At 31.3% G+C, this 16,812-nt stretch overlaps 1 protein-coding gene across 2 annotated transcripts; it reads left to right on the forward strand.

Annotated features, from left to right (window-relative positions):
* The first annotated feature begins 10,256 nt into the window (after positions 1–10,256).
* LOC107926329 (inactive beta-amylase 4, chloroplastic) lies at positions 10,257–15,647 on the forward strand. Of its 2 annotated transcripts, none has more exons than XM_016857162.2 (10): positions 10,257–10,617; positions 11,475–11,603; positions 11,877–12,123; positions 12,442–12,662; positions 12,767–12,844; positions 12,917–13,076; positions 13,444–13,697; positions 14,221–14,290; positions 15,095–15,163; positions 15,395–15,647. In XM_016857162.2, the coding sequence occupies exons 1-10, from the start codon at positions 10,442–10,444 to the stop codon at positions 15,545–15,547; spliced, it is 1,557 nt and encodes a 518-aa protein (XP_016712651.2). In that variant the 5' UTR covers positions 10,257–10,441; the 3' UTR covers positions 15,548–15,647. The 2 variants fall into 2 exon arrangements, with proteins under 2 accessions (XP_016712651.2, XP_016712650.2); XM_016857161.2 differs by having other exon boundaries at positions 10,292–10,617; positions 12,905–13,076.
* Positions 15,648–16,812: the final 1,165 nt, after the last annotated feature.

Below are 16,812 nucleotides of genomic sequence, written 5' to 3' on the forward strand. Positions count from 1 at the left end.
TTATTTTGAAGAATTTAAAAATACAAATCTAATTGTTAATATGTTAAATTTAGTGTCTATTCAAAGTCGGTATTTTTGTTATATGACTATAGACTGAGTGTTTTTTTATTCAAAATTCTACCGAAGAATAATTTTAATGTTACTAGCAATCAGACTTGAATTTTGAAATATAAAAAATAAAGAGACTAAAATCTTAAAAATAAAGTAAAATAACTAAATTTCTGATGTTGAAAAAGTAAAGCGACTTAGCATAGTTTAACCAAAAAAATACAAGCAAATAATTTAACAAATCCACTATTAAAATTAATTTTTTCTATTAACAAAATCATCAAAATTCAAACATAATAATATTAACAATTAAATTCCATCAGATCAACTCTAAAACTCTAATTAAATACAAAAAATTAACATTATTTACCTTTAGATACTAAAATATACAATATTTATCAAATACAAACATCGAATCAAACCAAACAAATAATACAGATATCACATTAGAATTTAATTACTATTTTGAAATAAATTTACTTGAAAAACTTTTCTTCAATTTTGTCATTTAACAATTTATATAATAAAACAATTTAAACCATTATTAAAAATGATTAATCAGTTAAAATTCACAATCATTACATAAGTTGCCACCCATGCTAATGTGTTGTTTTTTTTTTTTAATTTTAGTGACTGGACAAATAAGGTGTGGTAGGCTGATTACTTTTTAATAATTAATTAAAAAATAGAAATTAAAAGAATATATATATGAAATTTATAAAAATTTAAAAATTGAATATAAAATAAAAATAAACATAAAAAAATCGAAATTTTCAAAAAAAAAGATTTTAAAAGAAAATTGATTAGTCAACTCTTAGTGAAGAGGTGTTCATTGATCGAATAGCTCTCACTCAGTTAATTTACCTAATCCATTTTAGGCCAAGCTTAAGCTTAGGTTTGTCAAATTTAGATCAACATATTTTTTTATTAAAACTAATATAAAATATAAAAAATATTTTTTATATGTTTTTATTATTAAATTCAAATAAAAATATATTTGAAATGGAGGGTAATATACACTTAAATTAGCTTGAATTCATCTCTTTCTAATTGTTGCAATAATAATAATGATAGTTAAAGTTCAATTGACACTTATTATTCTCTTTTATAGGTGTTGTGATTAATTTAAAAATAGATAATTTCAAAATTATATATGAACTTTGGCTTAATGTGTAATTTTATACATAGATTTTAATTTTGAGCAGTTTTATATATGAAATTTTTGATTTGATTCAATTCTCATAAAATATGTAGAGAAACGTCGGTGACCGTAGTCAACCCGTGATACATCGGTGATGAACACAAGAGAAGCAAGGCAGAGGAGCAAAGGCGACAGCTAAGGCACGAAAAAGAGATAATGGAAATAACTTTCATTAATTTGTTGAAGTATTAAGAACATTTAAAACATATGTTGAAACTAAAGTTTACCCATTTTCACAACTTGTTTTTGCCAATCTGCATTCTTGTAGTCTCGGTGAAAGTTAACCGTGATGTGCCAGATGCAGTAAACGGATCTCTACGGAATACTAGAATGCCTAATCACGACAATTATTCCCTTAGCTCTATCTGATATGATGCAAATATCATTGTCCCTAATAACATATGTTCGCAAGTTCGTCAAGAATAATTCTTATGATTCCATATTCTCCTTACCCATAATGGCAAACGCTATTGTGAGCAAGTTTCGGTTCTCGTCTTGAGCAACTGCAATAAGGAGGATCTACGTATATTTTTCGTATAGCTAGGTCCCAACAACTTGCACAAGTGGCTTGCAGTGTGGAAATGCTCGCACGCATGGATCGAATGTCCAGAACATCTGGTGGAAAACTCTTTTTCCCGGTTGTAGTTGGTCATTCAGGCCGTAATAAGGTTGTGTCTGCAACTCAATGACAGTCTCTGGCACATACTGTAACACCCCTTACCCGAGACCGTCGCTGGAGTCGAGCACGAGGTGTTACCGAACTTAGCTTACTAATGCGGGGCATAAAAATTTGTTTTTAAAATTAATTTAGTTTCATTCATTCAATATGTCCCTAAAAAAGGTCCTCGAGACCCTAAAACATGAAATTGATACTGTTCGGGAACAAACCGGACTCAATAAAAATTTTCCGATCACTTAAACAAATCAAAACAATTTATTTCATCTTTCATAAACAAGCTATCCATCTGCGACATAGTTACTAAGTAAATCATAACTCGAGTTACGGAACTCAAAATTCAAATCCGTAAATTTTTTGTGAAACTAGACTCGTATATCTTCTTACAAATTTGTTTCATAATTTTTGGTCTAGCCAATTAGTACAGTTTATTAGTTAAAATTTCCCCTTGTTTCAGTGTTCGGCTACTCTGACCTCTATTCACTACGAATTAATTTTCTCTCTATAAAGAATTAAAATAACCATGATGTTTATTTCTATTAAAAGTAGACTCAATAAGGAATCTATACATATAAAGTATAACTCCTAATTATTTTAGTGCAATTTTTAGTGAATTTCTAAATTTAGAATAGGGGATTCAGAAATCACTCTAACCCTGTCTCACCAAAATTTAAATATCTCATAAAATACAACTCCTTTATTACTATGTTTCTTTCGTATGAAAATAGACTCAATAATATTTAATTCTATATCTCATTAACTATCTAAATCCATTTCTACTATTTTTAGTGATTTTTCAAATTCACATCATTGCTGCTGTCCGATACTGTTTTAAGGCCAATGCCATGCCTTGGCATGGTCTTACATGGGACCTTTGCCTTATAGTATCTTATCAATGCCATGTCTTGACATGGTCTTAAATGATATCATTGCCTTAGAAACCTTACCAATTTCGATGCCTTGGCATGGTCTTACATGGTATCCTTAAACCCTAATGTCATGACATTTGTATCCTATACATTCCTACGATTCAAACGGGACTTTCTAAAATTACTTCTCCGTCAATTCATGCTTGAGTCTTCTTTGAATAATTTCATAAAATAAATATAAACATGCTGGAAATTAACAAAATTAACATAAAATAATAGAATATTGCATTTTTTTTGCTGAAAACTTACCTCGAAACAAAATACGATCAACTATATCGATTTAGTCCACTATCTTTTTCTTTCCTCGGTCTAACTCCAGATTTTGTTCTTCTTGATCTGTAATAAAAAATTTAACTTATTTGATACTCACATTTATTAAAACAGTCCTTGACTCAAACTTTGAAAAAATTACACTTTTACCCCTAAACTTTTACATATTTACACTTTTTCTCCAAGGCTCGGAAATTAAACTTCATCCTATTTTCTTATGTTTTATGAATTTTTATCATTTTTCCCTTCTATGGAAACATCAAATTCTCACTCTAACATGTACTTATGAACATTAGGTATTTTTACCGATTATGTTGTTTTACTCGTTTTCACGTAAAATCGCTTAGCAAAAGATGTTTAACACAATTTCAAGCTTCATATTCTACCATAAAACATCAAAATAAACACATTTCACCTATGGGTATTTTCCCAAATATAAACCCTAGGTTAAATTATTGCTAGAATAAGCTTAATCAAGTTACCGAGACTCCAAAAATGTAAAGAACATTAAAAACGGGGCTAAAACAGACTTACAATCGAGCTTGGAAGCTTGAAAAACCCTAGCTATGTCTTCCTCATGTGAAATTCGGCCAAGGGGTTGAAGATGGACAAAAATTGGCTTTTAATTTTGTTTTTAATTCATTTTAATTACTAAATGACCAAAATACCCTTAATTAAAAACTAAGGTGTTTTATCTTCCTTTAGGTATTTTTGTCCAAACTAGTATAATGGTCTAATTACTATCCAAGGACCTCCACTTTAATAATCAATTACTCACAAGTACTTAGTACCTTTGTGAACTAGAACACACATTTTACAACTTTTGCAATTTAGTCCTAAATATCAAATTGGACCCTCTATCGATAAAATTTCTAAACGAAATTTTCACACAATCATGAAATCATGCCATAGACCTTAAAATGAAAATAAAATAAATTTACCTACCTCATATTTGTGGTTTCGCAACCACTGTTCCGTTTAGGCCCTATTTCGGGATGTTACACATACTCTCACATAGTGGCTATCCACCATTGTAGCTTATTGTACAATGCATTCCAATCTCCATACAACTACTCCATGATCATCTATTTAGCTATCTATGCTTTCTGGTATGACACTCGGTACTGGAATTGTTCTTACATTTTGACAATTAGTACCAAAACTGGAATGGTCAGCATGTCATTCACCATTCACATGATGCGGTTGCAGATAGTTTTGGAATCAAGTTTGCAGTGATATTGCGTCATTTGTGTTAAAGTGCATGTGTAAGGCCCAACAAAGTATCGAATCCCCCACATTTGCGACTTCTCGATAAATGCGGTTCGTACCCACCAATTGTAGTCTTTTGCAGACCTCTAACACTCCCCAATATATAATGCTGGTTTAAACACAACAACTTTGTAGTCAACCGACACATTCATGCTATATCGCTTAATGACAAATATGCACACTTTCTTGGTTGCGATTTCTTGGCCCATGAACAACTCCTCACATTCGAAATTTGCGACCAATCGGTAAGTAGATAGTAAATCAGGGTACTTCAGGAACTCGGATGCATGCGCTGCATCGAGATCTATGATTGACATGTATGCCCTAAGATTATTGAGTATTACAATGCCTCAACTCGGGTTCTCGAATGAAGACACGTTAACATTTTCATCGTCATTCACGCATTCGTCATCAACATCATCTAGGACCTTCTCTAGATCGGGACCTTTATAATCTTCAATCTCATGGTCAAAATGATCATTATTATCAAATCCATCATTACCATCCGCACTGGTCTCAATCACAATCAGATGTATTTGTAAATAGAGACCCAGGTTAAGGTTCTCAGATGCAAGTTGAGCATTAAGATCGATGTCGATACCGTGTACAGTCGATCGCCTATCAACGAACGCTCTTAAAACCACTGTACACAAATCTCGAACTCCATGTTCTTCACCTTATGGAGTGAAATCTTCAGTTGGTTTCACATTAGCTAACTTATCAAACAACTGAATCAGATCAGTTTGGTGACTCTGATCTCGGCAATAAAGTGCAACCATTATCTCCGTGTAACGACCCAAAATCTGTGGGCACCGGAAAAGTGTATTATCGGGCCTCCGTCTTAGTAAATCGAGTTAGTAAATAATTATTAGGAGTAATTATGAGTCTAATAGTATGTTTAATTAGATTTTTATTTAGTGAATTTAGCTTAATTTAGAGTAATTAGTGAAAAAGGGCTAAATTGAATAAGGGGTAAAAGTTGAATTATAAATTAAAAAAATATAAAGGATCGAAATGAAAATTATGCCATAAGTAAAAGGTGAGGTGGCAAAGATTAAACAAAAAACTAAGATTTTTTTGTTGGAATATAATTATGTAAATAAATTATTTTAGTTATAAAATTATATTAATTAATTTAAGATAATTATATCATAAGATTTTTATGTGTTAAATAGGGTATGATTATGACAAGTGTAAGGTGATAAAAATATACATATGTAATGACAATATTTATACAATTATAATTTTTATTTAAATTAGTAGATATTTTTTATTTTTTATTATTAAAAATAAGAGATATTTATTAATTAAATAATTATAAAATAAGATTTTTATGTGATAATTAAATAAAATTATGACAAATGTAGGGTGATGATATTGGACAAATGTAAAACATGTGTGTGTACAATTGTTATATATATATAATTGCTATTAAATAGATACTTATTAATTAAATATAATATAAATTAAATAAAGTAAAAAGAAATAAAGTATAAAATAAATAGAAACAAAACAAAAGAAAAAGGAAAGAAAGCAGAGAAGCATTCGAAAGCTACTAGAAGAAAGAAGAAAAGAAAAATTAAAGGAAAAACTAGGGTTTGGAAGCTTAAAATTTTAATTGGTAAGTCAATTAAGTCATACTCTTAATTTTGATGTTTTAGAAGCTTTAGAACAAAGTTTTGTTGGAATTAAGTTAAGGTTTTGGAAGTTTTTAGGTTTTTGAACATAGTTCATGTTGAGCAAAATAATGAATTAGGGATTTAATTGAATGAATTTTAAGTTAGAATTGAATAAAGGATTGAATTGTAAACTAAGCAATAAGTTTTGAGTTTTACGGATTAAATTGAAATAAATTCAAAATTATGAAAATATGATAAAAATTAAATAGTTAAATGTGAGTTTGGCAAGAAACTGAGTAGCAAAAAGGTATGAATTAAGAAAGAAACATATATAGTTTTAGTTAGGATTAAATTGGAATTAAAGTAAAAGTTAGATAAAAAATTCAGCAATTAAATTGTGTTGTGTTAATGATTGTGAAATTATTTTAATTGTTCGTAGCTAATGTCGAGCCTGAAGCATCAGCCTAAAAAGGAAAAGAAAATATCGTCGAGGATTAAATCCGAAGAGAATTCTGGTTTGTATCACTATAATTTAAACTTTATCATTATTATGTGTCTAATTTACTAATTATGTGTGGTAAGTATTTTAATGTAAGTGTTTAGTAAAATGATAAATTTATAATTGGGTACTGAAATTGAGACTGATACTGAACTGAATTATAGAATACTGAATATTGTTTTGAGTACTAAATTGAATTGTAAAATTACTGAATATTGTTATGTGTACTGCATTGAATTGTGAAATTACTGAAGTAATGAATTACTGCAATACTGTGAAACTGATTGAAATAGGGAATTATATTTGATGCTGAACTGAGATGGAAATTGTACTGAAAAGTGAATTAAATATCATATTAACTAGTCGGGCTAGTCGGATATAGTTGGCATGTCATAGGATATGGAAGAGTACGGGTTTTTGCCTGCTTACTGACCAGGCACTTATGTGATGACTACTGTTACTGTTACCGATTCGACACTTTGTGTGTCGAATATTGTTACCGTTACTGTTACAAATTCAGCACATTGTGTGTTGAATACTGTTACTGTTACTGCTATCGTTGCTGATTACTGTTTAGGTACTGTGTACCATTAAGGCACAATGTGCTGTACTGGTGTGTTGGTTGGAATCCGTGTATTCGCCGAGTCTGAATCAAGTTAATAAGGACAAATGAAATAAATTTACTAATAAAACTAAATTTGAATGATATGACATACGTGAAAGGTGAGAATTGAAATAAAGAAATAAGAATGGTGTATATATATATTTATATATATAATCAAATGATAACATAAAAAGATTGAATTGTTCATTAAGTGATGATAATTGTAATGTAAAAGTATGTGTGTGATTTAATGTATTTAATTATAAATTGAATTGAAGTGGTACCACTGAGTATATGCATACTCAGCGTACGGTTGTTTCCATGCGCAGGTTGTAGAAGTCAAGTACTGAACCAACATCCAAAGCTAGACCCGACTTCAGCAAACTTTTGGGGATGCATATTTTCTTTTGGTAATGTGGCATGTACATAGGATGTGTATAAATGTTATTATGTTTTGAATATAAATGGATAAAAATGTTAGTAATACAAGTCTAAGAATTATAATGAAAGAAGTTTATCCGCTTCAATTTAATTAGTACATTGATAAATTTAAATTGAATTATATTGATTGAGTTTGATTAGAAGGTATTTAGAATAGAAAATGAGTATGTGAAATGAGTTGGTTGAATTGGTTATATTTGAAATGGATACGGTTTTAATTGTAGGAGGTTTTATATAAAAATAAGCAGAAATGCTGTCGAAATTTAAAAAAATAACAATTTCCAGAGTCCTTGGACGAGTCTCGTTTCACTTTTAATGCATGTTTTAGACTTCGAGAGTTCATTATAGGGACTTAGTTATTAAATTATACCATGAATGTTATTTTATTTGAAAATTATTCGTAAGTTGTCTGATATGTCCGATAATGCCTCGTACCCCTGTTCTAGCGACGATTTGGGGTTAGGGGGTGTTACGCTCCACGTTTTCATCATCTACAAGTTCCATATAGGTGAATTTGATGGGATATGTCGAAATTGAAAATTTATAGAATAGTTTCGAGATCCTCCTCCTACAACGTCTAACAATTTTTACATCGACCCTTTCTTTCATATCATCAACCAAGACATTTCTATTAAATCTCATTGCTATTTGTTGGCGACATTCAAATATACATTTAACTGTTGTTGTCAAAATTACTCCATCGAAATAAACGCATACGAAAAATTGAAAATCCATTTTCAATACTAAATCTGCAAAATTAATTAAATTTATCAATATTTCATTTTAAAAAATACTGAAAAATGAAATTAATATATACTAACCCAGCGGATTCTTCATTGTTTTCTTTTCTTTTACACCCAAAATTTTTCCTCTTTTATTCTTATCTTCAAAACCGTTCAAAAAACAGTGCTTAAATAGGGGTTCAGCATTGAGTGCTACCTGTCAGGCACCCTCCACTGGGTGTCGCTTGTTAAGTACCCTCACTGGTCACGTCTCTCAATCACCCTTCACTTCTTTAACCTGTATTTTTACCCGATTTGACTTATGTATAGGGACAAAATATAGGTGCCGCCTTTTTCACTCCCTCCATCCTTAATATATATATTTTACCCTATATCATTTTGTAATGATGTTTTGATGATCAAGTCAGAAAAGAAAAAAAAGTGGCGCCGCCTCCTCCATACCCTCCACCTCTAAAACTGTTGCAAACATACTATTTTGATAAATAATGGTATTGATATAGTATTTGATTTTTATTTTTGAATTATCTATGTAAAAAAAATTCTAATTACTATTTTTGAATAAATTTAACCTTTTTTTTGTATTAATAACTAAAATTTTAAAGACACTTTTGTCTTTTAAAAATTTATATAATAAGACAATGTAAACCGCCATTAAAAAGGATTAATCAGTTCAAATTGACATTCATTACATAAGTTGCTATCTATGCTAATGTTGTTGCTTTTTCTGAAAATTTTAGTGACCGGACAAATAAGGGGTGGTAGGCTCATTACTTTTTAATTAGTAATTAAAATAATTAGAAATTTAAAGAATATATATATACACGAAATTTATAAAAAAATAAAAAATTGAATATTAAATAAACATAAACATAAAAAATGTTAAAAGTTTAGAAATTAAAAAAATTATTATTATTTTTAAATTGATTAGTCAACTCTTAATTGAAAGGTGTTCATTAATGGAGTAGCTGTTATTCAGTTAATTGACTTAATCCACTTTAGCTTAAGCTTAGATTTTTCAATTTTAGATAACATGTTTTATTATTAAAACTAATATAAAATATAAAAAAATAATTATATTTATATATTTTTATAATTAAATTCAAATAAAAATGTATTTAAAATGGAGGATAATAGACACTTAATTTAGCTTGAATTCATCTCTTTCTAATTGTTGCAACAATAACGATGATAGTTAAAGTAAAGTTCAATTGACACTCGTTATTTTCTTTTATAGGTGTTGTGATTAATTTAAAAATAGATAAATTTCAAAATTATATACGAACTTTGGCTTAATGTGTAATTTTATATATAGATTTTAATTTCGAACAATTTTATACATGAAATTTTGATTTGATTCAATTCTCATAAAATATGTTGAGAAACGTCAATGACCATAGTCAACCCGTGATACGTCGATGATGAACACAAGAGAAGCAAGACAGAGGAGCAAAGGTGACAACTAGGGCACGAAAAAGAGAAAAGAAAATAATTGGAAGTAACTTTCATTCAAATGGTAAACAAGTATATTTTAAATTACAACTGCAATATATTTATACATCAACAGTTTAGTCCCTAACCAATTAACAATTTATAGTTAGATTGCAAACTAAAACACTAACTAACCAGTGACTATCAACTGGTCTTTCAACAAAATAATTATTAACATAATTATCGACATAATATTATTTTATGTTTACATATTGCATATGCAAATAATTATATTTATTTAATATAAAAATAAATTAATATATTTATTTTTTAACTATATATGATTGAATTAAAATTATGAATATAATTTTTTTTAAAGAAAATAAAGAGCTTGAATATCATGATAGTGGCAAAAGAGAATTAGGGTAGTAAATCATGTCAAATTTCAAATTTTTTTGAATTTCAAGGGCATAACTGCAAAACTGTCCATTAAACTTTGTATAATATACCTATTATAAAATAAAAGGATGAGAATTTTTTTCCTTAAAAAAAAACAAAGAAAAAGAAAGTGTAGTACTAACATTTTTTTCCCTCAAAGGAAAAAAAATAAAATAAAATAGAAAAAATAGCTTTCACAATTATTATTTTTATTATTTGATCTTTTCTCTGTGCAAAACCAGAGAAATTGATGAGAAGAAGAAGAAAAAGAAAAAGATGGCATGCAAGTGTGGAGGCTACTACTACACTTTGAACGCAAAGGCGAGCTTCGATCGCGACTTAGCGAAAACGCGAAAGTTTCTTCTCCGAAACGTTTCGGTGATCCGCATGTTCACGAGCGGATTCTTCCGCAGTAAATGGCGATCCATTGCTGGTAAACGTCGCATCTTGAGGTCGGTGCCTGATATTTTTCGTTTTATTTTATGATTTCTAACTTTTTCCTGTTTGATTACCGAGAAAATTGTACAAAATGAAAATTTAGATATCCGTGCTCTTTTTTTTTTTTGCTTGAATGTAATTAGTCTTAATAATCGAAGAGCTGATTGGAAGCGTTTATTTTAGGAGAAAATTTGGGTTTGTCGTATCTTAGAGCTGTACATTGCAGTTAATGTTTCGTTGGCGATAAAAATAAGAGAGCAAGGAATATTGTTGAATTGATAAAAAGCGGAATCTGTTTTTGTTAGAGCTGAAAAATTAAATTAAGTGACGATTTTTTAGTTTATCTAATTCAGAAGAGAGAAATCTTAACCATTCAGCTCTGACAAGAAAAAGAAGAAGAAAACACTTGTAAATTGTAAAGCTATATTATCAAATTTCGAATTTAGATATGAAGCCAATTAACGATTAGGAGGATTTGTTCCGTTTTGATCAGATTTTAAGGCAATGTAACGGGAAAAAAGATAAAAATGATTTCGTTGAGTCACTTCGAGTAGTTAGTATACTGTTTTCTTTAAAAACAAAGCTCATGTTTCTGGTTTTTACTGAAATGGAATTATCTTAGTATGGTGGAGTAAGCATGTGGTTTTGTTGTGGCTCAAGTGCTTCTAAGTTCTATGATACCTCTTCTTCTTATTCCTTTCAATTTTCATTGGAAGAGATTGATTCTGTGCAAACAAGTTACTGCTTAGGTTGCTTGGATTGCAGTGATGGGAGATTACTTGGCAAACTTAACAAAATTTAAAATTTTATGGTTTTCTTTTTAGCTGAATTATATACCTTGCTCTGATGTAGAAGTACTGATTTCTTGCAGCATGGATGCTCGAGAGAAATCGAGATCAACGATACTGGAATCATCAAAAGATAAGAGGGTGCCTATTTTTGTAATGATGCCTGTGGATATATTCACTCTTGATGCCTCTGGGTGTCCAAGAATTAGAAAGTAAGGTTTAGGCATTTCATCTGCTCGATTATCAATATATTGTATGGTTCAGCTTTTCTAAAAGGGAGGTAGACTCAATGTCTGCCTCATACATTCCACTATAAGGAGACTATAATCACCTTGTCCTAATTAAGGAGACTATAATCACCTTGTCCTAATTAACATTCTCATTTATTGGAATTTTTTTTTTTTTGATATCTTAAATTTTGGATAGTATGCCTTGTTTTGATTTCCAAAATAAAACGGTTTTTGATTTGGTCTTTGTTGTTTCAGACTCAAGGCCTTAACTGTATCTCTAAAAGCACTCAAGTTGGCAGGTGTTCATGGAATTGGAGTTGAAGTCTGGTGGGGAATAGTGGAGCGTTGCTCACCTTTTGACTACGATTGGTCTCTGTATGAAGAGTTGTTTAAATTGATTTCTGATTCAGGGCTGAAGTTGCATGTTGCTTTGTCTTTTCACTCAAATATTCACTCAACTCATGGAAAAGGGGGTGTGAGTCTACCACTGTGGATTTTGGAGGTTTGCCATTTACTTGTTATCTTCTAATGGAATTGTCACAGAGTAATAATTGCATGGTCAATTTACTAAGGTTTTATTTTGGTGCAACACATTAGACTGGTGGGATTCTTGCCATCCTATCTGTCGAGTGATTTAATAAATTCAGATGGCAAAACTTACTTTTGTTATCCTGTAAGTGAGACTGTATTCTATCTTCTAATATGTCTTAAGCTACTTCATTGAAAAGCTTATGAGATAGGAAATTCACTAAGAGCACCTTATTTATAAATTATATTCTCTTACTGCTAGCAAATATGTTTTTTTCTCTTTTGCTGTCAGATTGGTGATGTAAATAAAGATATATACTATAGAGATCAACAGGGGTTCTCCAACAATGATTATCTCACCCTAGGGGTGGATCATGTTCCTCTGTTATCTGGGCGGACTGCCCTTCAGTGTTATGAAGATTTCATGCTTAGTTTTGTTAACAAATTTGAATCCTTTATTGGAACTGTAATTGAAGAAATAAGCATCGGTCTTGGTCCTTCTGGAGAACTTAGGTACTTTATGGTTCTTATGTTATTCTTTTCCTTTTTTTTGTTCAATCTATGAAGTAATTGTTGAAACATGATTATGAAGTCATTGCATGATTTTCTTAGTGCAGGTATCCTGCTCATCCTTTTGGTGATGGTAGATGGAAATTCCCTGGCATCGGTGAATTCCAGTGCTATGATAAGTACATGTAGGCATAAACTGTTTCCATCCTAATACAAACTCAGGTGTTTCATTATTCTCAAGATAGTTTTGCTTGCAGGATGGAGGACTTAAAGATGGCTGCATGCCGAGAAGGAAAACCTCAATGGGGGGACAAAGGGCCACAGAATGCTGGCTGTTACAACAGTCTTCCATCTGGGGTGCCCTTCTTTGAAGAGGGAAAGGAGAGCTTTCTATCCGATTATGGCCGTTTCTTCCTGGTACTATGCTTTATCTGTAATATTTGCGAACCAGATTTATGTCTGTACATTGTGCAGATTAATATTCTACAACATTCATGCACCAATATAATATGTACTGCTACCATGCATTAACTTATAGTATTCAAACTGTCCATTTGAATTTAATCCATTGACCGGATATCTGCAATATAGAAGAGTCGTGCTGAATTTACTGACCGTCATATTGAGAGGTTATTTATGATCATTACAACATTTTTATTGGGGAAAGTGCATGATAACATCATGTTTTCAGAAATCCAATATGCAATCCCCAGCCTCAGATTAAACATGATTATGGAAACAAACTTAGCATATAAAAGCCATACTTGGGAATGATCTTTTGCAGGAATGGTACAGTGGTAGGCTGATTTGTCATGCAGATGCCATTCTTGCAAAGGCAGCAAAGATCCTGAAAAAATACCAAGAAAATGAGCAAACTTCTGTTCTGTTGGTGGCTAAAATTGGTGGAATTTATTGGTGGTACCAGACTCTATCACACCCTGCTGAACTTACTGCTGGTTACTACAACACTGCTCTGAGAGATGGTTATGATCCAGTTGTCTCAGTGTTGTCTCGACATGGAGCTGCTTTGCATATTCCGTGAGAATTTTATCTTTATCTGGTTCTTTTTTTTATTTTTTTTCATTTTCTTCTTTAACCAGATGGATTTCTGTTTGGTTGGGTTTCCTCTTCAAAAACTTTCTGCACAATGCATTATTCATTTATTGACTGAAAATAGTTTTGGTGCAATATTTGGGGTGAACTTGTACTTGCTCACAGAGTACAGTGGAATGATTGACATACAAGGCTGTGAATCTCATATCCACCTTTGAGTCTCCATAATGAAACTAATTTTTGTAGAAACTTTGGAACCAATTTGTTTTTATCATTTTGCAGATGTACCAAATCTTGAGGTTAAAGCTTACAAGATGTAATATAGATGTTAGGGAATAGCAAGCATCAACAACTGAAGTTTTTTTTTTCTTTTTTTCTGTTCTTTGCTTCTTCATTGTGCCCCTCCTCCTCGTCCTCCTCTCTCTTATCTAAGTTTGATCATGTATATTGGTTGTAGATATTTATCCATTTCCATCCTGCATTTTCATTTCTTCAACTTACCTTGCAGCTGCTTAGAGATGATGGACAGTGAAACCCCACCAACCTATCTTTGCAGTCCTGAAGGATTACTGAAACAGGCATGAGTTCTTTTTTATTGACAAAATTTTCTTTTCTTCTTTGACCAAGAAATATGTGATTTTAGTCATTGCCATTTTAGCTGCTTAAATCTACAAATGGTACTGTTCCATGACTTGAATTTATCTTGTAATTGATTAAAGAAGTTTATGTAGTAACATGTTTTGACATTCCCTTCATGCCTTATTTGGTGTAGACCTGTCAATATTCCTGTTGTGTTTATGTATTTTGTTATGTCATATTCATTTTTAAGCTGTTTTATATTTATATAAATTTTGACTATAGATTTTAACACATTCTTGCTCTTGTTCATGTTATTTTTCATGTAGAGTGTTTTTTTGTCAAATTTAATTATTTCCAGTGGCATGTCGGATATTGACAAGACTTACTTGATGCTATTTTTTAGTAACTATTCGCTGAAATATGTTTACAAGTGTAGCCTCTCACCATATGCCCCTTGAAAAAGAAAAGAGAAAAGATTATCTTGTTCCATCTTCATGATTTTGTGACGAGTGAACCTGAATCTGTGTACATTTTAGGGCTTAATGGGCTAATGCTTAAGGCCTAATCCCTTTCCAGACATCAAGAAACAGTTCTGTTTTCACCTTCTATGACAGATATATAGAGAAAACATCTGGTTGCATGTTATAAGGAAGTTTAAATGAAGTTGGTAAAACTGTATTACTATTATATATGATTTAACAGCTAAAGAGTCTCAATACCAGATGCAACTTGTCTCATTAGTAATTCCTATGCTTCCCTTGTGCCAAAACCTAATTTCTTTGACCTTCTGACTTTCAATGCAGATGCAGTCTGTTTCAAAGAAAAGGATCGTTAACTTGATTGGAAGAAATACAACCGAACGACTTGACAAGGTAAATATCCTTCTATCTTAACACAATATTGTCTACCTTTCAGCTTAATAATAAGATTTAATTGTTTTTTTGGCAATGATTAATATGGTACTCGTGGTGGCTTTTAAATCTCAGGTTCACAATTAGTTTAGTACTTGTCCTTTGTCAGTTCCTTTAAACTTTCTGTTGCCGGTATTTTCTTTACTAGAATGACTCATATTTGCTCTTTCGTTCTCTTTCAAACTCTCGCAGACTGGACTATGGAAAATTCGTTCAAACTGTTACAATCCCCAAGCAGAAGTTGTAAGATCATTTACTTATTTCAGAATGAATGATAGTATATTTAGGGTTGAAAATTGGAATAACTTTGTACCTTTTGTCAGAATGATGAGCACCGATTTGTAATATACTGTTTCAACTGTCTACCACTTTACTAAGCTCATTAAGATAACCCTGCCCCTACTTTATTTTTTTTTCCTGACTGGGGGACGGGGCAATTGCAGAAGCTTTTGTGGTCGTGTCTTATATCTGGTTATACATCCTTTCCTCATTCATTTCCGGCATCGATATTTTTAGATGTTGGAAAATAAATCCAAAAAGTATCAAAAGGTTCACCAAAATTTAAGGAAGCTAAAATTGTATGAAAAAGTGGAGTTGTGCTTGGTTAGATATTAAATCCTGTGTCCTATTTAGCAAATTGGAACTATGTGCTCTGAGTCTCCATCTTTTTACGAAGTATCTGTGCCTGACACTTGCGTCTGACACATATTTAGACATGAGACCTTCAAGAATCCTATGGGACACTACTCATATTTGACACTCACACACAAGAGTCACATGTTTGTTAGAAGTGATGTTGGTTTTGCCAGTGCTTGATGCTAGTATAACTTTGTGGAGCTTCTCCTCCAGAAGGTGTGAAAAATGATCATTGAGAATCATATCCTTCTGATTTTCAATCCCAGTTCTTCCAGCATCTAATAGATTTCATGTTTTATGACCTGGTTGAAAATTAAATTACTAACACATGGAAACTCATAGATTCATTTTTGAAGTGGTTGATGGACATGGTATTCAGTACTTTGCTATTTGATAGGCCATGTTGTACTGGAGGCACTTTGTTTATTTTGCTATTAGTGTTTCTTTATTGTGGTTAATATGAAAATACCAAAATGTTGTATTTCTGTAGCGTGTTCCAATTCTTCATTTTTCTTGAAATACTTGTATCAAACACATATGAACCAGGCCTTTGGCAAATAAATTGGAGGCAATTGTGACTTGCATGTACTTCTCATCATCGTGATTTGTTGTGATGTAGCATATAGTTGTTAGAGATTGTTATCAATGTTGGAACCCTATGTGTCAACAATATGCAACCGTGCAGTGATCAATCCACACATCCTCTGAGCTAAATATTGAGATCCTATCCCTGTCAGAACAACAGCTTATTACATATTGGGGGATGACTGATCCCGCACTATGTCATATCCTTAAGGTAAGCAATAATGGATATAGATGTTATGTATGATTAAATATTCACATTATCTAAGGTTGTGCATGGTCTGCCTGTTATTTGAATAATGTATCCTCCCCTGTCGATGTCTATGTTGGTTCGGAGTTGTCTTACTTATGCTTCCTTTGGTAGGAAAGAAAGAAACGGGTGAGAAAACAAT

This window comes from Gossypium hirsutum, chromosome A08, assembly GCF_007990345.1.
Source record: "Gossypium hirsutum isolate 1008001.06 chromosome A08, Gossypium_hirsutum_v2.1, whole genome shotgun sequence".
Lineage (NCBI taxonomy): Eukaryota > Viridiplantae > Streptophyta > Magnoliopsida > Malvales > Malvaceae > Gossypium > Gossypium hirsutum.